Below are 23,154 nucleotides of genomic sequence, written 5' to 3'. Positions count from 1 at the left end.
GTGTATATTATAGAATCAATCACAGAATCATGGGCTGGAAAGGACCTCAGGAGGTCATCTAGTCCAGGCCCCTGCTTCAAGCAGGATCAACCCCCACTAAGTCATCCCAGCCAGGACCTTGTCAAGCCAGGACTTAAAAATCTCAGGGATGGAGAATCTACCACCTCTCTAGGCAACGCATTCCAGTGCTTCATCACCCTCCTGGTGAAGTAGTTTTTCCTAATATCCAACCTACTCCTCTCCTTCTATAACTTCAGACCATTGCTCCTTGTTCTGCTATCTGACGCCTCTGAGAACACTTTCTGACCATCCTCTTTAGAGCTCCCCTTCAAGAAGTTGAAGGCTGCTATTAAATCACCCCTCAGTCTTCTCTTCTGTAAACTAAACAAGCCCAAATCCCTCAGCCATTCCTCATAGGTCATGTGCTCTACTCCCTTAATCATTTTTGTTGCCCTCCACTGAATCTGCTCCAGCACATCCACATCCTTTTTATACTGGGGGGCCCAAAAGTGGACACTATATGCCAGATGTGGCCTCACCAGTGCCGAATAGAGGGGAAAAAAAACCTCTCTAGATCTGCTCGAAATGCTCCTCCTAATGCACCCTAATATGCCGTTAGCCTTCTTGGCTACAAGGGCACACTGTTTACTCATATCCAGCCTTTCAGCCACCATAACCCATAGGTCCCTTTCTGCAGTAGTGCTGCTTAGCCCATTGGTCCCCAGCCTATAACAATGCTTGGGATTCCTCCGTCCCAAGTGTAGGACTCTATACTTCTCCTTCTTGAACCACATCAGATTTCTTTTGGCCCAATCCTCCACGTTATCCAGGTCACTCTGGGTTCTATCTCTACCCTCCAATGTACCTACCTCTCCCCCCTAGCTTAGTTTCATCTGCAAACTTGCTGAGGGTGCAATCCAGTCCCTCACCTAGGTCATTAATAAAGATGTTGAACAACACTGGCCCCAGAACGGAGCCTTGTGGCACTCCACTTGAAACCAACTACCATCCAGATATTGAACCACTGACCACTACCCATTGGGCCTGATTGTCAAGCCAGCTTTCTATCCATCTTATAGTTCATGGATCTAATCCATACTTGTTTAACTTATGGGCAAGAATGTTGTAGTAGACTATATCTAAAGTTTTGCTGAATTCAAGGTATATCACATCCACTGACTTCCCCCATGTCCACAGAGCCTGTTACCTCGTCATAGAAACTAGTCAGATTGGTCAGGCATGACTTGTCCTTGGTGAATCCATGTTGACTACTTTTGATCACTTTCCCCTCCTCCAAGTGCTCCAAAATGGATTAGGGATTGATGTAAAGCTGCCTGGTCTACAGTTCCCTGGATTACCCTTCTTTCCTTTTTTTAAATATGGGCACTACATTTGCCTTTTTCCGGTCATCCAGGATCTCTCTCGATCTCCAAGAATCTTCAGAGATAATGGCCAAAGGATCGGCAATGACATCTTCCAAGTCCCTCAGTACCTTTAGGTGCATTAAATCCAGACCCATGGATTTGTGTACATCTAGTTTTTCTAGATAGCTCATAGCTCATTCCTTCTTCACTGATGGCTGCCTTCCATCTTCCCATACTGCATTGTCTAGCACCGTAGTGTGGGTGCTGTCCTTGTCCGTGAAGACTGAAGCAAAAAAAGCATAGAGGACTTCAGCTTTTCTTACATCACCTGTCACTAAGTTACCTCTCTCATTCAGTAACCTCCCCACACCTTCTCTGACAACCCGGTTATTGGTAACATGCCTGTAGAAACCCTTATTGTTACCCTTCACATCCCTTGCCAGCTGCAATTCCAATTGTTCTTTCACTTGCTTGATTACTCTCCGGCATTCTCCAGCCATGTGTTTATGCTCCTCCTTAGTCAACTGTCCACATTTCCGTTTCTTATATGCATCCTCTTTGAGTTTAAGCTGACCAAGGATTTCCCTGTTAAGCCAAGTTGGTTGCCTACCATATTTGCGTTTCCATGCAGCAGGATGGGATGGGATGCTCACAGCCCCTGGTCAGTTCCTTCAGCACTTGTACCAGGAAGTTAACCCCAACAATCTCCAAAAACTTCCTGGATTGTCTGTGTGCTGCTGTATTGGTCTCCCAACAAATGTCCGGATGATTAAAGTCTCCCAGCAGAAATAGGGCCTGTGATTTGGAAATTTCTCTTAGCTGTCTGAAGAACTCTTCATTTACCTCATCTCCCTGATCCGGTGGTCTACAGCAGATACCAACTACAATATCACCTCTGTTGTTTCCACCTCTAAGATTGACCTAAAGACACTCAACTGTTTTTTCTCTCTCCTTATACTGGAGCTCTGAGCAATCATACTGCTCCCTCACACAGAGCGCAGCTCCTCCTCCTGTTCTCCCCTGTCTGTCCTTCCTACACAGTTTATAACCTTCCATGACTGTGCTCCAGTTATGCAAATCGTTCCACCACGTCTCCGTTATTCCAACCACCTCATACATCTTGTATGACTGTGCCAGGGCCTCTAATTCTTCCTGTTTGTTCTCCAGGCCTCTGGCATTTGTGTACAAGTACCTTAGAGAAGTGTCTGATTGGCTCACTTTCTCCTTTTCACCCAGGCAAGCTACTTGATTGTTCCCTACTCGTTCCCCACTCACCTCAGGGCTTGTGTCAGCAACCCCCAATGAACCTAGTTTATAGCCCTTCTCACTAGGTTTGCAAGCCTGCCCTCAAAGATGCTCTTTCCTCTCTTCGTTAGGTGCATTCCATCTCTCCCTAGCAATCCTTGTTCACGAAAGAGAATCCCATGGTCAAAGAAGCCAAATCCTCTGCGACACCACTTACACAACCATGCATTTACCTCTGAGATTCTGTGATCTCTACCTGGACCCATTCCTTCCAGGGAGGATGGATGAGAACACCACTTATGCTCCATATTCCTTGATGTTTCTTCCTAGGGTAATGTAATCTGCTGTGATCTTGTCAAGGTTGCTCTTGGCTGTGTTGTTAGCTCCCACATGAAGAAGTAATAAGGGGTAATAGTCTGCAGGTTTAATGATTTTTGGCAGAGACTCTGTAACATCCCAGATTCTAGCTCCTAGCAAGCCCCAAACTTGCTGGGATTTTAGGTTTGGACAGCAGATGGATGACTCCATCCCTCTTAGGAGGGAGTCCCCAACAACCACCATCCGCCTTCTTCTCCTAGGGGTGGTGGTTGTAGAACCACTGTCCCTAGGACTGCAAATTCCATGCCTTACAATCTATGGGGTCTCCTTCTGATCCATTTCCTGTGATGTATCAGCCCCAGCTAACTTCTGCGTATCACCTGTGTAGAGAGGCTGAAAGCGGTTACTTAACTCTACTGGAATTGGAAAGACCTGAATTGTTTTCCTCCTCCTGGAGGTAACGTGCTTCCAGTTCTCTTCCTTGTTTTGAACAGCCTGCTGTTCCTGCAGTATTATATGCTGACTTCTATGCAGAAAGTCTTCACCCTCTCTGATGGCCCTGAGGGTTGACATTTGCGCCTCACGTCCTCTAACCTTCTCTTCCAAAATGGATATTAGCTTGTACTTGGTACATAGAAAATCTTTTCTATCATCTGGGAGGAAGACAAACATGGCACATGCCATGAAGGTCACAACTGCAGACTTCTCAGTAGCCATGTCACCATCCATTTTCTTTAACAGTTCCGTTAGATGTTTCTAGTGCTGCCTTGAAAGGCACAGGAGAAACAAACCTACAAGAAAGAGAAAACAGATATGGGGCTTCCCCCTATGGCAAACTCCCTGTTCACTGCTCACAGTGTTTGCTGTGGCTGCCTTCTTATAAGGCCTCTAGCTGGTTAGGCCTGGCTCAAAGCCTTTGACTCCAACCTAATCAGCCCCTGAAGGCCCACCTGGAGCAAAGCAATTTCAGTTCACACCCTACAAACTTTCCAGACTGCCAAACACACTTTCCAACTGCCCCTCTCTGCAAAACAAAACAAATGCTCAGGCACACAGGCAGGTATTCAACATTCTATATGTATGTCACACTTTGGCTACGTCTACACGTGCATGCTACATCGAAATAGCTTATTTCGATGTAGCAACATCGAATAACGTCTACACGTCCTCCAGGGCTGGCAACGTCGATGTTCAACTTCGACGTTGGGCAGCACCACATCGAAATAGGCGCTGCAAGGGAACGTCTACATGCCAAAGTAGCACACATCGAAATAAGGGTGCCAGGAACAGCTGCAGACAGGGTCACAGGGCGGACTCAACAGCAAGCCGCTCCCTTAAAGGGCCCCTCCCAGACACACTTGCACTAAACAACACAAGATCCACAGAGCCGACAACTGGTTGCAGACCCTGTGCATGCAGCATGGATCCCCAGCTGCAGCAGCAGCAGCCAGAAGCCCTGGGTTACGGGCTGCTGCACACGGTGACCATAGAGCCCCGCAAGGGCTGGAGAGAGAGCGTCTCTCAACCCCTCAGCTGATGGCCACCATGGCGGACCCTGCTATTTCGATGTTGCGGGACGCGGATCGGCTACATGTGCCCTACTTCGACGTTCAACTTCGAAGTAGGGAGCTATTCCCATCCCCTCATGGGGTTAGCGACTTCGACGTCTCGCCGCCTAACGTCGATTTCAACTTCAAAGTAGCGCCCAACACGTGTAGCCGTGACGGGAGCTATTTCGAAGTTGGCGCTGCTACTTCGAAGTAGCGTGCACGTGTAGACGCGGCGTTTATAAGAAACAATTTTACAGATCTTTCTGAGAATTTTAAAAAGTGTTTGGTACTATTTTTTAAGTTCTTCTACCTGCAAAATCAAGTACATTAGTTCCCCTTCGTAAAAATGTGCAACATTCACGTAGAAATATCTATATCTATACAATGGACCCCAACAATAATTAAATATGGGTTTTTGCTCATGAAAATGTTGCAGTTTAATATCATATGCTTTATTTTTTTCCAAGTTTAGAATTGCAGTGTTCCACTAGGAAGCTGTTTTAGGATTATTTAACTGATTACAGAAATATTTTGGAGATCTTATCACTCTGACTTCCATCTAGCAAGAAAAATATCTACACTGAGCCAAATTTCATTCATCTTCTTCAAGTAGTCAACAAAAATTACAGTCAATGGAAATGTTTGTATTCATAAGGTGAGTAGAGTTTGAGCACAAATTTTATTCAATGTTGTTTGAATTCAATAGAAAGAAAACACCAAAACAGTGAAAAATTTCATGTCAAGATTTTCAGGTAAATGTGCCAAAAATCTAGAAAGGATATGGCTCCTCTTTTAATTATATAATTGAATATTTAGTTCTTGGGAATGCTGTATAAATTGAAATAAAAAACATTCATGCTAAACTAAACTAAAGGAAAAATGTCTCCCAGGAACATAAAACATTAATAAAAGAAAGAGGATAAAGCTGAGCTACACACAACATATTTGCTATCACCTTCCTTATCCTTGTTTGTATATTTAAAATTAAATTTTATTAAGGATATTCTGTGTTTAAGTGCTTGAAATGCAGGAAAGGTTCATGTGAATACACTAAAATTCCCTGTGTCCAAAATTCACTAGTGTTTGAATTGACGCAGTCTTATCTATTTCAAGCAAGTTTATAATAGAGGAATTTACGGATTTACATTTCCATTATTGTAATCAACTGTGTCTCAATCTCTCTAGCCACATTTTATAAGGAATGTTGACTTCTTTAAGGTCAGAAATATTCATGCACTAACCTTTATTTAGCTGAAACAGAAATTAATTGTGCATTTTCCTTTGACAAATTTTGTGAGAGGCTTGATATTTAATGTACACATTACTGAATCTAAACTCATAAAATGCTAGTGTGGAAGAGGACATGAATATATGCACACACCTTTGCTCCATTGCTCACAAATACAAAATATTGAAAGAGCTTAAATACAGAGAATTGTTCCTTCTCTTGCTGTACACTCAGAGACATATTTTCAGAGCAACTGCAATATTTGCAAAACATATAGGGTGTGTCTACACTAGCAAGTACATTTGAAATTAGGATCAGAAGGCCTTCTTTCAAAAGCAGCCATGGAGCATCTACACTGACACAGCGCTCTTTCAAAATTAACTTCAAAAGAACTCCCCCGTTCTTTCGAAGTTGGTCCTCCACTCCTGGGATGGGAAAAGCGCCCTGTTTCGAAAGACAGTTTCGAAAGAGAGCAAGTGTAGATGCTTTGCGACGTGCTCTTTCGAAAGAGCGGGTCCTCCATGGCCGCGATCAGCTGGTAGGCGGCGGCGCTACTCGCAGCACAAGCAGAGCTCTATGGCTCCAGCATCTGGCTGCCTTTCAGCATGCAGGCTCCCAGAAGCCCTCAGGCAGGAAGCTGAGGGTGTGCAGGCAGCAGGGAGCCCATGCTGCCACCCGCACAGGTCCCAGCCATGATGCCCCAGGGGAAACCGCAGCACCTCTGGCACCATGGTCAGCAGCTGGGACTCCTGCCCACCCCAGGGGACATCCAGGGACTAGGGGGAGTCCTCCCAGGAGGGGAGCCAGCCCCTCAAATGTTGGGCCCCCTCCTGGACAGAGGCCGAGCTGCAGGACCTCCTCGACCTCTGGGCAGATGAGGAGGTCCTGCAGCAGACAGGGGTCTGGCGCCGAAATGCACCCGCCTTCGAGTGCCTCGCCAAGAGCCTCACTGGCTGGGGCCACCCCACCCGGACCCCAGACCAGGTGAGGTCCAAAGTGAAGGAGCTCCAGCAGGCATACTGTCAGGCTGGGGACACGGCCGGGCGGTCAGGGGCAGCGCTCACCAGTTGTCCCTACTACTGAGAACTGGACCACCTCCGTGGGCCCAAGGAGGCAGGACCCCCGGCCATGTACCTGGACACTGCTGACCCCCCGACCCAGCCGGAGGAGACAGGGACAGGGACCAAGGGGGAGGACCGACCTGGACCACCGGCCACCTGCAGGCACCCCCCCAAGGATCCAGGACGTGAGTGATGATGAGGGCTCGAGTGAGGGGGGCCCTCATCATCAATGTCCCCTCGGGCCCATCCAGCCTGGCCCCCTCTGACTGTGCCTCACCCGATTTCCTGGAGGGACTCACAGGTATGTACCATGCATGCTGGTGGCCACGAGGCCAGGGGAGGGGGCGCGCAGTCCTCCTGGAGTGGCTGCAGCCCACTTGCAGTGACATCAACCCCAGGGCACAGGCAGGCCAGACGGTCCTGCCACCCCCATCTCAGAGGGCTGACATGTGGCACTCAGCACCATGAGGGCGAGACAGTACCACGTGCCACCGGGCTGCGGAGGGACCGAGGGAGGCAGAGGAGACCCAGCTCTCCCATACCCCAGATGGGGAACGCGGACCCTGCAGGACCACCGGGATGGGGTGGGTTGGACCGGGGGTTGGGTTCAGGGGTCCCTCATCAGGACTAATGGCCCATTCCTCTCCCCTCTTGTCTCCACAGATCCAGCAGCCAGCAGCCGGACCAGCCCCGTGATGGGCCCGGGGAGCCCCACCACTGAGGATGAGGGAGAGTGGCCCAGGCCTCAGACAGGGACAGTGCGGAGCTGCCACCGGTCATCCCTCCACTAGTGCCACCAGGCTGGGGAGAAGGAGGCAGGGAACACGGCCCACATGGCCACCCTGAGGGAGCTGACAGTAGTCGTGTGGGAGTGGCTTGCCATGGAGTGGCAGGCATGGGACCAGATGGGGTCCAACTTGGACACCCTCACCCAGGCCGTGGTCAGCTACATGGCCCCTGCCGCTGCTCCATCGGAGGTCACTCCTGAACCCACTCCCCCGTCGCCCCCACCACCATTCCCCACACCTCCTTGCCCTTGCATCCCCCCTCCCTCTCAGTAGTCCCCCCCCACCCCAATCCCACAGCCCCCTGCCCCCACACAGCGCCCCCCCCGAGGAGGCCAACCTTGAGGCCCTGCTCCCTCCCCACTTCCCCCCAGCCAGCCTCATCCGCCTGGCCCACACCCTGCTGGCTGAGCCCCCGCCCCCCCCCCCCAATGCTGAACCTAGCACGGGCGCGGGGACCATGCCCAAGCCACGCCCCTAACTCCCTGTGCCACCGGCCCCAGCCCGGCCCCAGCGGGGCCCCTGGACACTTGGAGGAAGGGGCTGGCGTGGGCGATGGAGCTCTTGGCCATCGAGCCCCCTTGAGGGGTGATGCCCCCCCCCACCACAGCCCCCCCGTCCACCCTCCTCACTCCCATGTAAATAGTTCTCCCTTTTCACCCTCCCCCCCATGTAAATAGTTCTCCCCACTTACCCTCCCCCCACATGTATATAGTTCCCCCTAGAAAATGAGGGGCACTGTTCTTGAAGTAAGTAGTTTATTTCTATGGTTTAGCCTGTGTCCCCTATGCATGGGTGCTGGTGGGCGTGCATGTGTGCGCAGGGTGCGGGTGGGGGGGAGTGTGCTTTGGGGGTTACTGTGGCCCCCGCTCAAAGGCCTGGCACAGGGCCTCCCTTACACGCAACCCATCTTGCTGGGCCTGGTGGCATGGGGCGGCAGAGGGCTGTTCATACCTGCGCCCCACCTCGGTGGCCCACCTCTGTTCATGTTTTGCCTCCACCAGGTTATGGAGGGTGCAGCAGGCCCCGACCACTGCTGGGATGTTGGGGAGGCCCACCTCCAGCCTGGTGCAGGGGCATCTAAAACGCCCCTTGAGGTGGCCAAATGCCTGCTCGAGGGTGTTCCGGGTGCAGTTCAGCCACTCATTAAAAAGGTCCTGGCTCGGCTGGGTCTGCCCATTGTATGGCCACATCAGCCAGGCCTGCAGGGGATAGACGTGATCCGCCACGATGCAGGGCGGCATCATCGTGTCCCCAATGCTGAGCTCCTGTCAGGGAATGAAGGTCTCCTCGGCCATACGACGTCCCAGGCCTGAGTTCCTGAAGACCCTCGTGTCGTGGGCCCAGCCAGACCAGCACATGTAGATGTCCTGGAATCGACCATTGGTGTCAACCAGGGCCTGCAGGATCACCAAGTGGTAGCCCTTGTGATTCACATAGGCCCCACAGCTGTGCTCCGGGGCCCAGATGGCAATGTGGGTGCCATTCAGGTCCCCAAAGCAGCTGGGGAAGCCCAGCTCCTGGAATCCCCGGATGGCATAGTCCAGATCCCAGATGCGCACCAGCTGCCTCAGGAGCACTTTGTTGATTGCCCGGACGACCTGCAGGGAATAGGGGGACACGCTCGTGAGCGTGGGGTGGGGTGCAGCTTGCCCATCCATGCCCATCCCCATCCCTGTCCCTGTCCCTGGGGTGCCCGCCCTTCTCCCGATCATGCCTGTCGCCAGGCTGCCCCTCACCCCCACATGCAATCTAGGTATGAGCTGGGCACAGCTTACCTCAATGAGGACAGCCCCGACGGTGGTTTGCCCACCCCGAACTGGTGGCCTACGGATCAGTAACTGTCCGGGGTGGCCAGCTTCCATAGGGCGATGGCCATGCTTTTGTGCAGGGGGAGTGATGGCCTCAGGTGTGTGTCCTGGTGCTGGAGGACTGGGGTGAGCCAGTGGCACAGCTCCAAGAATGTCCCCTTGGTTATCCGGAAGTTCTGTAGCCACCGGTCGTCACCCCAGTCCTTCGGCACCAGCTGGTCCCACAAGTTGCTGCTTGTGGGGAAGCCCCACAGGAGGCAGATGACCCGGGGGACTGGCTGGGGATGTTGCAGCCCGAGGATGGCGTCCAGGAGGGTGGCTATTGTGGTGGCCACCCAGAGCCGCTGCAGCACAGCAGCCAGGACTGTGGCCAGGGCGCTGGCCATGGCTGTGATGGGGGGAGGGGTGCTGCTCGGGGTCCATGGGGGACTGGGATGCCACCTCCGATGCCTCTTGCTCTTGCTCTCTCTCCCTCTTGATATCACTCTGCCTGAGGATAGGGTTGCTAGCCCTCAGCATGTGCAGGCTGAAGTTCAGGGCGGGGGGGGGCCTTTAAGGGGAAGGCGGATGGCGGCCTCAGAAGGGCTCACCCAGCATGTGACCCTGCCCATGGCGCTTCCTGCCCCTGCTCTTTCGAAAGAGAGCCCTGGCATGGGTGGACGCTCTCTTTCAAAATTGTGCTGGGAGCCTTTCAAAATAACGGACCAAACCTTCAGTCCCCGCTGGTGTGTGTGGATGCTCCGTTTCAAAAGAGCATCTTTCGATGTTCTCTTTCAAAAGATGTTCTTTTGAAGCAGAACTGTAGCGTAGATGCAGCCATAAGGAGCAAATCCTAAATCGCCTTGAAGAAAACACTATATTTCTAAAGTTCTAAGACCTAGACATTTTATTTTGGATATTTTTGTTTTACTTGTTGAAGGTAAATTAAGCAAACATGAACCATTGGCAGAGGGGAAGAAATATATTTGTGCTGGATAAATCTTTATTTCGATTAGTAGCAGGACTGACAGAGGATTGGGCACTGAAACTGATATGATGATCACTAGAACTGGTCAATATTTCTGATGATCTATGCGGTTTTATCAAAGCAGACATGTATTGGTTTTGATTAAGTTCACAGCAAAGCCTGAGAAAGAGAGAGAAAGACTTTCTCCACTCTCTCCCCTACATTTCTGCAAACTTCCTGAATTGAACAGCTCTGGTTTCAAGCCAAAAACGGGGATTTAAACACCATTCTGTCTTCATAAAAATGTTTGAGAATTTTGTTTTCATTCCAGTGGAGAATGAAAGTGCAGAGTGAAAACAAATTTTGAAACTTCAAATGGAAACGAAATGAAAGCATCCTCTTCTGGCAGGCTTTTCTGTTCATGCTGGTGTTCTTACTGCACTGCTGTCTTCATTTATGCTGCTCATTTAAAATTTTTGAGGTCCTGCACCCCTAAGACCAGAGATGTACCTGATTCTTTAGAGTTCTCTTTGGTTCAAAGATCAGTGTTGTAGAAATTGTGGGAGGTTGCAAACTTGTTTTTCAATTACAGATAAATTAATTCATACCGTGGATGGATTATGATAGAAGAACTTCAGGATAATTAGCTTCTCCCTCAGTTTCCCAGTCAGATCTCAAGTTGATTCATAATGATTAGAACAGCTCAGAGATTGTGTTGAAGTATTTGAGCTCGCAGGTTTAGGTGGGACAGGCCAAGTAGGCAATTTTCAGAAGGGATACTTTTTGCTTCCTTCCTTTCTTCATTACAATTTGGACTTGATGACTTACCAACACATAACAAAAGACTTGCCTGTTTTCTTGTGCTTGTGTTAAAAGAAGTGTGGAAAATTACAGAGGGGATGGTTGGAAAGGTTTGGATGAATGGATGTCAGCCACCAAGGCTTAGTCTTGGGGCTCAGGACCGTGCTTGCACCTCATAAGGTCCACACCCTGGTTCAGGGAGGGGCAACAAACAATGGCAGTTCCAGGTAAGAGTCACTAGGCCTGGGGGGAGGGGGAGGGGGACAAAAACAAACATCAATTCCCAAAGGTTAAGCCTCCTCACAAGAGAGAGGGCCAACAAACCCAGGCATGTGCCTAGAATGGTGAGAGGAGGAGACTACCACCCACAAGTTAGGGGCCTTGTAGGGGAGAGAGTGGCTCAGGCCCACCCACTCCACTGTGTCCTGCTCCAGGGCCCTACTAGTGACAGGTGGTCTACCACTGGGGTCAGCAGGGATCCAAACCACCACAGGCGGACTCAGTTCTTTCTGGGCCACTTGCAGACACCCGCTCCAGTTTATAGTTTATGGAGCTGTATTTTAGGTTTCTCTCTGCACGAGTAGAGTGGAGTCTCCATCCCAGCTTGCAACTCCTGTTTGGTGAGGCCTGGAGAGCCAGACCATTTCTCAGCCTCCTACAGGACTGGACTGGTCTCCCAGCCTGGGGAGTCATGTCCAGTATCTAACTTCTCTGGTGGCTCCGCTCTGACTGGACTTCTGGCTGAGGCTTTCCTACTTTTATACTTACAGTCAGGTAAGGGGGAGGGGCTAAGTTCTGCCCAATAGGGCTCAGGAAGGGATTCATCCCCCTCTCGGTCAGTGAGCAGACACCCCTGCTCACTACAATGGATAATATATGGGGTTGATAAGACTTTTGTATGAAAGCTTATTGTCTTTTCCTTTGTTGTGTTTATGAAAATAATATACCTTTGATACTGAGCTTTGAATTTGAGACAGGCACAATGACTAAATTTGAATAAATGATTGTAAAACTTTACTTTATCCATTTCAAGATTATATTACCCATTAGAGATTGTCCTGATCTACAGATGTGAGCCTATTCTGGACAGTCTAATATTGTGACTGGTACTTGATGACACTGCATTATGGCCTTAAACAAAACATGTCAAAAAGAAAAAAGACACATCTTTAGCTTCAAAAGATATTTGACTCCAGGTAAAAGATGGATGTTCATCCACCTACAAGTACCTCCCCATTGTGTTGCTGTAGTGAACTCCATGAGGTCTGTCTATTCCAGTGGTAGAACAATCTATCTAAGGTCATGTTAGCTGTGTCTACACGTGCACGCTACTTCGAAGTAGCGGCACTAACTTCGAAATAGCGCCCGTCGCGGCTATACGCGTCGGGCGCTATTTCGAAGTTAACTTCGACGTTAGGCGGCGAGACGTCGAAGTCGCTAACCTCATGAGGGGATCGGAATAGCGCCCTACTTTGACGTTCAACGTTGAAGTAGGGATTGTGTAGACGATCCGCATCCCGCAATGTCGAAATTGCCGGGTCCTCCATGGCGGCCATCAGCTGGGGGGTTGAGAGATGCTCTCTCTCCAGCCCCTGCGGGGCTCTATGGTCACCGTGGGCAGCAGCCCTTAGCCCAGGGCTTCTGGCTGCTGCTGCGGCAGCTGGGGATCCATGCTGCAGGCACAGGGTCTGCAACCAGTTGTCGGCTCTGTGTATCTTGTGTTGTATAGTGCAACTGTGTCTGGGAGGGGCCCTTTAAGGGAGCGGCTTGCTGTTGAGTCCGCCCTGTGACCCTGTCTGCACCTGTGCCTGGCACCCTTATTTCGATGTGTGCTACTTTGGCGTGTAGACGTTCCCTGGCAGTGCCTATTTCGACGTGGTGCCGCGCAACGTCGAAGTTGAACATCGACATTGCCAGCCCTGGAGGACGTGTAGACGTTATTCATCGAAATAGCCTATAATAAGCTATTTCGATGTTGGCTTCACGTGTAGACGTAGCCGTTGAGTGATATAGCACCATGAGGAGAAGAAGGCAATCTAAACCACTCAGAGCTGCTGGGCTTGCAGTTGCTGCATGCTTGCAACTACACCTATTTGTACACTTACACTACACACATTTGTACTCCACCTACTCCTTAATTTGCAGGCTGATACATGGAAGGGGGAAGCCTCCCTGTGCCCTACTGACACCATATGTGGACCAGGAATGTTCCTTATTCCATCAGCTTCCTCAGGCTTCTCCACGCCTGCATGAAACAAAATATGTCCCCCTAATTCCAGGATGTGCAAAGTGAGGTGTGTGAAATTTTAAGGGGGGCACAGCATGACTGGCTGCTGGATGTCAGGTTCATCCATCTCATTAAAAACATTGAAATGTGTCACTATTTTTAGGTGTGTATACTCACATTTATATACTGACTAATAACATTTTTACATTCTACTTATTTTCTTACACATGCCAAAAGGTTTTTCTTTTTCTTTTCCATATGAGCATAACCAAACTTTCTATCAGTTTGGATTAAATTAGACAGGTTGGAAGCCCCTGCTAATTGCAGGGATGAAAAGCAGGGCTCATCGTAAAACGGTTGCTCACCCTTCCCTTAATGGGTGAGAGTTCTCCAACTACTGTTTCTGAAAACGTGAACTTTTAATAGAAGTCAAATCCAGGGGCTGGAAACAAGAAGCCAAAACACTGAATTTCTCAGGGGCATAAAGAAGCTTTTATTCTCCATACTTAGTATTAAACTTAGTAGATTTCTTGTAACCTTGGTGTTGTGGCAGCTGAGGAAGATCTAGTTTGTGATATCATGGAATATTAATGCTCACTGAGTTTAAAGGAGATGCAGGAAAGTGAAGATTTTCAACTTTTCTTGGTTGTCAGCATGACAGGAAAAGGGGGATAAATTTTGCTTTTCTAATGCTGATAAATGTTGGAAGGCAACAGAGCTACTTATATTTTAAGTCAGATATGTGCTTCAATACCTTGTTGAATAGGGGAACCAATATAAAGTACAATCCTACCAAACCTGAAACATTATTAGTTCCTACTATTATTTCCACACAGATTACTTGGTTTGCCCTTCTTCAAGCATTCTCTCTCTTTCCCCAGCTTTCCCTCTGCAATGATCTTTAGTGAAGAACAAATCATTAAAGTTATAGTTAGAAAATATATCTAGGACATTTTTTTTCAGCCACCCATGTGACAACTTTAAAAATCAAGATAGACTTCTGCCTATGGAGTGAGCCATGCTTTTAAGTGTTAATGTGAATTGTTGCTTCTACAAGCCAACTAAATAAATAATGTATAATGCGAAGGAAGCTGCTTTACATGAAGCACTATTCACATTGGAAAAGGATATCTGAGATTCTGATGGGAAATAGAACAGGAACAACAGGAAATCAGCAGACATGGATAGTATCTCCTTCAAAATTGTGCCAAAAATGTCAGCATGACCTTAGTAAAGACACTAACAGAAAAGTCAAAGAGAAAAAAAAAACCCATGCAAATTACAGCAAATGAGAACAAACAAAACCAACATTCCAGAGGAATCATAGTAAAAGTAGCTTTTTTATGGATGAAAGATATATGTAAATATTTAAAATTTGCCTTTTCTATTATTTATTTGTTATATAGTGGGAAGTTGAGAGTGACATTGAAAACTACCAAATCCTACTAACAGAGAGTTAGCTGTGTTAGTCTGTACTCCAACAAAACAAAGCAGCAGAAATGTAGCACTTTAAAGACTAACAAAATGATCTATTCCGTGATGAGCTTTTGTGGGACAGACCCACTTCTTCAGATCAGTTTCAAAAGCTCATCACGGAATAAATCATTTTGTTAGTCTTTAAAGTGCTACATTTCTGCTAGTTTGTTTTATCAACTCCTAGAAATATTGCCTGTTAAAAAACACAAGAAGCAATGGTAGGAAAGGAATGATTAAGAAGGATTTAATTTCAACTGCAGCCAACAACTAGAACTCAAACTGGGTTTGAGAGACAAAAGATGCATTATCAAACTGTGATTCTGGACTTCTAAAAATCTGTATAGTCAGATAGTTGAGAGTGGTATTCTATGGAAATATGTCAAATGCAATAATAAAACAAGAAAGTGAAAACTCCCATGCAATAAAATATGCTTATACTCAGTATACAAAAATATAGTTCAGAAATATTTGCTTTGTAATTGTTACCTTTTTGACAGATTATAATTTTCCTCTGCAGCTGAAGGCACAAATCATTGAGATGGTTGGCTTGCCAGTACTTTAGAAAAACTTTTTGGACTCCTATCTAAAATACAAACAGGAGAGAAACCTTCACCATCAAGAAAATAAAGGCCAAGATGATGATGGATAAATAATGATCCTTTATAAAGCATCTAGCAAATGGTTGAGATGAGATCAGAAACGTTAAATATATCGTAATTCCTGTACTTGGAAACCCCTTGCTTTTGAAATTTTCTTAAAATGGAGAGACAACGTGGGCAGTGGGTAATGTAGGCAGGGTAAGGCACTGCCTACGTTCCCCAGCCACGCAGGGAGCTTGGGTTGCAGTGCTGCAGCCCCACGGTTCAGGAGGGGCTCGGACTGGGGCCGGGGAAGGCTGGGGTGGGGAAAATGCCTGTTTGACTGCCCAGGGAGGGCTAGGGCCGGGGCCAGGGCAGAGGCCAGGACCGAACTGTCAAGCCTTACAGCCAGCAGGTACTGTGGCTGGCTTGGAAATGTGGACTCACACCACCCCCTAGGACAGGTAACTAAGGCGTCAGAGGATGGAGGCAATAACCTGAGGTGGGGGTTGGGCTTGGCTGAACAGGGTGTGGTGGTAACAGAAGGGGAGGGGCCGGGACCTGTCTTTTCCAGCTGGGTCTTCATACACTGCCCATGACAGACGATGAAAAAATCCGGAGAAAATGGGAGTAATGATTAAGTAAGAGTTCTCCTCAGAGGCTATTTTCTTTTCTGGACTTTTGTGGAAAAAGCTACTTAGACTTTTAAAGAAGACACAGGCACCCAATGAGTTACGCTTAACAATGAAGGACATAGTTCCTTTTACTGCTATGTTATGTACTGTTATGCTACTATTCAAACTGTATGGTTAATAGGACTATTGATTGATTTGTACAAGCCTGCTAACAATTGGTCAAATTATTTCAACTTTTACATGCCTTTAGCTACAGGCCTAATTCTGCTCTGATGCACCAGTGCAGCCCCAATGAAAACATCTTCTGGGGCGGGGGATGCCTTAGGGTGACACAGCAAATATGAAAAAATAACCTTTACACAAATGGACAAAATAAAGCTAAAATCCATCATAAGCCAACAAAACATGGAAGATACTGCAACTTACGTTGTGTGTTCAGACCTGCTGCTGGGAGCAGAAAGAAGACAGCTTCCCCTGGGCCCAGTGAATCAAAAGGGACCAGTCCTCCTGGCTGTTGCTGTCACAGTAGCAGCAGCAACGGCAGCTGGAGGCTTGGACCCTTTAAATTGCAGCCAGAGCCCCTGAGCTGTGAGCTCCAGGGAGTGCTGAGGCTGCTTGGAAGAAGCTAGCTCCAGCCCCAGCCCTTCTCTACAAGGCCACGTCCTCTTCTGGAGGCTCAGAGCTAGGCCTCCCCCTGCTTTGCTCAGGGACCCAGCAACCCTGTCAGCCTCCCTGTGTGCATTTTTCAGCATATTCCACATAGGCAGCCAAAGTTACAGAATTAACATAATGTTATCCTAGTGTTTGATTTCAGCAACATCTACAGTCAATTAATACAACCATAAGGAAAACTCTGATTTACTAATTTAAGCAATGATACGGTGCTGGGCATGGCTAAAACCAAAGTAAACAAATGTGCAGTTGCAATGATGAAACCAAGCTAGAGTTTCAAATCTCCCATGTACTATAACCCTCTTTAAACAATGCTTATAATGATAAACATTAATAAAACCTTACACTTACATTGCACTTTTCATACTGTAGGGTCCCAAAGTGCTTTCCAAACAGGAACCATTTGTGCCCAAAATATACCAACATTCTTCTGAACTGGATTTCAGACTAACTTAACAGTTTTTGACTGTCTCACCTCTAGGCCCTGTCTGTGTTAACAAACTTTGCAGTCAGAATTCACCATTAGTGCATTTACACTGGCTGCAGAGTTGGTCACCTCACAGTAAAAATGCCACAGCCTAGCCACATAGAGTTGTCAATTTCAGGTGGTTGTATCCTGGAGGTTTCATCACATGACATAATATTTAATTAGAGATTAATATTTAATCCCTGGGGGCTCCAGGCCAACCCTGAAGGGTCGGTAACCTTATATCTACGTTAAGATTACATTATTACTACTAGTGGTAAAGTGGCATTAATGGTGAGTTACATAGGTAAACAGTGTTCCCTCTATTTTTTTCCACCTATGGTCAGAATAAATGTTGTTATGTGTGGTATGCACCACGAACATAAGCACATGTTCCCAGATGTGGGCACTTTGCTAATCAGCTGGGCAGCACCCAAGTCTCTCCTGGGTGACTGCCTAAGCATGCAGCTAACAGGAAACATTGTTTATCAAAGTTGCTATTATACATATAGCCAAAGGGCTGGATAACAACTTGTAAACTGAAAACTGTTTGACTTCAATGTTCTTGGTTTTAGCCATTCCCCCAAAGATAAAAACTCCACAAAAGATCTTACAGACTACGTCTACACTAGCCCAAATCTTCAAAATGGCCATTTTGAAGATTACTAATGAGGCGCTGAAATGCATATTCAGCGCCTCATTAGCATGCCACCATCAGCAGATAGGAATAAGGGGATTTCAAAGTTCCCAAGGTCCTTTCGAAAAGGACCCCCAGCTAGATGAGCCGCGTGGCAGCAAAAAGCGGCAATTTCGAAGAGCCGCAGCCGGTGGCATGCTAATGAAGCACTGAATATGCATTTCAGCACCTCACTAGTGATTTTCGAAATAGCCATTTGCATGGCCATTTCAAAGATCTGGGCTAGTGTAGACACAGCTATAGAGCTTATCTATTATGTTATCTCTTAGCAGCCTGGACTTTTGGAGATGAAGGTAAAGATTCCTCATGACACGCCAATGTGTGTGGCTTTGTTCAGAACCAGGGTCTATGGAGAATAAAGTTTTACCCTTTTCTTCTGTAGGCTTAGAGGGCTTGAATGCAGATGAAATATTACAGCTCAGTTAAGTGAGGAATGAGTGACAGGATTCTGAGACACCATACAATGGAGTCTGCACCCCTTGAGGAGGTTTAGGGATTGGTCAAAAGAGAGATGGTTACATCTGTAGGACTTTATTTTATGGCTGGACAAAAGCAGCAGCAGTAGGGAAACTTTATTTCAACTGTAAAGTCTGGTGGTAGTGAGGATTGCTTCCCTCCAGTCCATATGCTATTTTACCACACATTGTTCTGGCCACATACTTAATTGAGAAGTGAGACATATATGACCTGCTTGCTGTTACACTTAGATTGTTCAAATTTAAAATTGGAACTCTCAAATTTCAGATCTTCCAACAGATAACAAAATCCACCAGGTAGGCAAATAATTATGACTCATGCTTTCAAAAGGCATGATTTTTTTTGCTAATCAGAGGATAAATAATATTTCTTGGGAGGAAAAAAAAAACCTTTGTTATTTCTTTTATTTAGATAGATGTTTTTGCTGTCAATAAAAGTGCTATTTTCACTATTCAGCTTGCCTCCTGTGTGCCTACCAAACATTACAGCTACGTTCACTAGCTGGATCAAGAATACATTTCCTTTCCTCTTCCACCTCCATGTATTGATAGGTGAACAACTAGATGCATGATGGGAGTTTTATAATTTCCTCTGAAACATGTAGTATTAGCTAATGATGGGAATAAGATACTGTACAAGAGATACTAGCAGTACAATACAGTACGATCTTGTAAAAATTCCTAAATATGTGGAAGAATATGACATTCACAAAACCAAATTTACAGTTGTGGTAGCTTCATTAATGTCCACTATGCTGCTTACTTTGGCATATGTGTGCATTGTGGGAAGAGGAGGCCCAAAAGTGTTGTGTCACTCTTCATTCTGCAGTACATCATTTGTATTGTTTTATTAAGTTTGTTACATTCCCAGAAAATTACAGAAGATGGTTGCTCAGTGTTTATTATTTCACTTATTGTACTGTCTTTCTTTTTTGAAACTGCTGATCAATTTTGGAAGTAAACTGGTGTGACACTTTGGCCGTGTCTACACTAGCCCCAAACTTCGATATCGCCCAAACTTCGAAATGGCGGCTTGTCCCGATGGGGCTCCTTTTCGAAAGGACCCCAGCTACTTCGAAGTCCCCTTATTCCCATCTGCTCATAGGAATAAGGGGACTTCGAAGTAGCTGGGGTCCTTTCGAAAAGGAGCCCCATCGGGACGAGCCGCGTGGCGGCGAGCAGCGTCAATTTCGAAGTGCCGCGGCCGCGCACATGCTAATGAGGTGCTGAATATGTATTTCAGCATTTAATTAGTAAACTTCGAAATGGCCATTTACATGGCCATTTCAAAGTTTGGGGCTAGTGTGGACATAGCCTTTGAAATCTGCTCATTGTATTATAAATCTGTGAGACAAGTGTTAGCAAGGAATGTGTAAGCTTTCTTCAACTAACTGTTTTCTATTTTAACCACTACTTGCAGATATATATCACTGATAATAAAAACTATGCTAAACTATGAAATATAAATCATGTCTAAAAATTGAAAACCAAATTCAGAAATGGTTTGGGACATTCTTCCATTCCTGTGACTTCATGGAGATTGGCATTTCAAACTCAATGTTCAAAATTGCCTTCAGTAATTTAGTTCCCAAATTTTGTAGATGGAAATTCTGTCTAAATTCAGATTTGAAGATATAAATGTTAGTCTTCTATCTAATTTCCCCACTGATGGATAGAAGTTACAAAAGCAGAAACTGTTTTCTAAAATTTCTACCTGTTTCTTTTTCATGCACAATCATCATAGGTCAGGTTTATACTAGGAGGTAAAATCAATTTTATATACACAAATCTAGCTATGAGAATTGCATAGCTGTGATCAACTTCTGTAAAATTGATTTTTGATGCCTTCCACACACTGGGAGGTCGACGGCAGAAACTCTCCCATTGACTTCCCTTACTCCTAACAGCTGCCAGGAGTATCGAGGTTGACAACAGCAGCATGCCTGTTCTATTTAGTACGTTCCCACTAAATGTGCTAAATCGAATCCTGGAAGACTAACCACCAGTGTGCTGATCTCCCAGTAAGTATAAACATACCCATAGTAAGTTAATCCTTTTTTCAGAAATGGGAAGTACATTTCACTCAAATTATTTAATAGAAACCTACAAAGAATCTTAGGCCTTGTCTACATATCTAATATCTATCTAATCTGGATATCTACCTAATCTAACATCTATCTATCTATTCCAGATATCTAACGTGGAATAATTATTCTACTATAGCTATTTTAGAATAGTTCTCCCATGTGGACAGTCTGTTGCAGAATAGATGGGATTTTGTTCTGAGGTATTACTCCTTTCACAGAGAGGAACAAAATTACTCTTATTTAGTGATAGAATCTACAGAATCACTTCTTTCTGACTTTTACTATACAAGTATACTTGCTTTTAGATGCAAGACTATGCCTTTTTCTCATGTCACAGAAATCCAATCACTACTTTCTTCAGAGAAAATGATTTCAACAAGGTCTATGGTGACTTATTTATGCTGTAAGTCTATGGGACAATTCCTTCTTGTTTCATGATATGACTTCACACAGTTGATATCTCCTTCCTCCCCATAGTTTTTATCATTATACGCCTGTCTGATTTTCTTAATTCTCTGACTTCCTCTTTCAGTATCTCTTTTGTTTTCTTCATCACTCCTTGCCCCATCTCTGCTGCCTTTCCACAGGGCTAAGTCCTCAGGTCCCCTCTTTTTTCCTTTGTAGTATTTCCCACCTATCCTCAAGTGTTATCGTGGCTTCAATTATCATCTGAGAGGAATTTTTGAAATGTGCGGGGTCCTTTCGAAAAGGACCCTCGTGTAGCTGGGCCGAACCACGGGCGTTCAAAAGCAGCACTTTGGAAACGCTGTGTTCGGAAGCCTCCTAATGCTAATGAGGTGCTGAATATTCAATTAGCATGGCGATTTCAAAGATTTGTGCCAGTGTAGACACGGCCCTAGTGGATTTTCTTTTATTCTGTATGCCACTCTGACTGAATGAGCTGACTGAAGCTTCCTCAAATTTGTACCTTATTTGCAATTGTCCAGCACATTTTTGTTTTTGAAATTTTTCTTTCAGCTTTTGGACTGAACATGAAAAAATCACTTTGAAAATTAAAAAATATTTATATATGAAACATATTGCTTAGCTGAAATTAATAAGAAACACAGAATTGTAAAATCTCCCCAACTGGATGAGTTTATAATTAGGTGGGAAGCTTAAAGGAGCTTACGGAGCTTTGTAAGTGAATCCAAAAAAACCCCACAATCACGACCAAAGCAAATTCATTTTTAAATTTGCATAAATATGATTTACCTTTTTTTGCAACATGTATCAGCTCTACAAAGCATCACCTATTATTAGAGAAATTAGCAGGACACTGACATTACTTTAGTATTACTAGAGCTTTGTATAGATCTACTTTTGAATCTTCTGAATTTGACCTAGAACACCCATATTCCCCTCCACACCTAGGCTGTGTCTACACTTGCCCCCTCCCCTTTCCAGGAAGGGCTTGGTAACGAACAGAGTGAAATATGTTAATGAGGCACAGATTAAAATATCACAAAATCTCAAACCCCGAAGATCACCTTCTGAAAGCAAAGCTGCCATGGAGATGGGGTTCTTTTGGAAGGACACGGGGGTCCTTCCAAAAGAGCCCAATTTACACTGCAGCTTTGCTTCAGGAAGGGAATCTTCTAGAAGTGAGACCTCGCAGGGATATGCTAATGAAGCACAAGATATTTTAATCCTTGTCTCCTTAGTATCTTCCACTCTGTTCATTACTATGCCCCTTCCAGAAGAGGTGGGCAGTGTAGGTATGGCTATAACATACAGTGTTGATGCTCTGTGAAAGGAGGAATACTGAAAATGTTTGAATTTCATACGTTTAGCTATGTGTCTCATATAAAAACAGTTCTGTGAATACAGCCCATCTTTACTTTGGTCTGCTCTCCAATGTTTCTTGTTTGTTAATGGGCAGGAGGGGGAGGGAAAGTCAAAATGTTCTCCTACCAAAACACTCACTTCTCAGTAATTTCAAGATTATAAAGTCCTCTTATCTGGGATTGAAATCTTAATGTCATTCAGACTTCTGTAAACGTAAACCATCTGTGAATTAGAATTATAGTTATTTTAATTAGAAAATCATTAGGGTTTTAATGTTACTTTTCATAATGACACACTTTAAAAGATTAAGTAAAATTGTCATTGATGACTACTAAAGCTTCAATTACTGCTTTTTTTTTCAAAAAAAGAAAAGGTGTGGGATGCAGATGTACAGACATTCAAAATTATAGAATGGTGGTTGAGATGGAGTGTAGGTGGCGTAAAGGCAGTGTTAGTTCATACTTAATAGGTGACAAGGGAATCTGCAAAGCTGTTCTTTGGTTTAAAAAGGCAATTTGTGGGAGTGTGGTGTGTTTCTGGCAGTACTTTCAAAATAGGTACCCAGAAAATAGAGTTATAACCTAAAGATATTGTACACAGTACACATTTTCACAGTACACTAATGAAATGTAAAAAAACCTTAAAGCTATTATAAAATGTGTCTTTTTGAGGTATTAATGTCTGTAAAATCATTATAATGACATACATAGTTACAGGGCACAGATATAAGAACTGAACTATTATTTGTAAAAGCACTAACTTTCTTTTTTATGAGATTTTTCTTACATATTTTTAAGGCCTTCATCCATTGTCCCTGGAATACTAATGACCTCTGAGTCTGGCATGAACTGAACAAGACATCAATTCTGCAAATGCTTATGTATGCACAGAGCTTATGGCACATGAGTTGTCTCATACGCACATGAATAACAATAAGCCTGTA

General features: G+C 45.5%; 1 protein-coding gene across 1 annotated transcript in view; it reads right to left on the bottom strand.

Moving 5' to 3' along the window:
• Positions 1-23,154, bottom strand: part of MYO16 (myosin XVI) — a 622,320-nt gene that overhangs the window by 72,861 nt on the left and 526,305 nt on the right. Inside the window, exon 29 of the mRNA XM_074983196.1 lies at positions 15,299-15,395. Within this exon, the coding sequence (XP_074839297.1) occupies positions 15,299-15,395 (97 nt within the window). The remainder of the gene's footprint in view (positions 1-15,298; positions 15,396-23,154) is intronic.

The sequence above is a fragment of the Carettochelys insculpta genome, chromosome 1, assembly GCF_033958435.1.
Source record: "Carettochelys insculpta isolate YL-2023 chromosome 1, ASM3395843v1, whole genome shotgun sequence".
Taxonomy (NCBI): domain Eukaryota; kingdom Metazoa; phylum Chordata; order Testudines; family Carettochelyidae; genus Carettochelys; species Carettochelys insculpta.
This window is presented reverse-complemented; position numbering and strand designations above follow the sequence as displayed.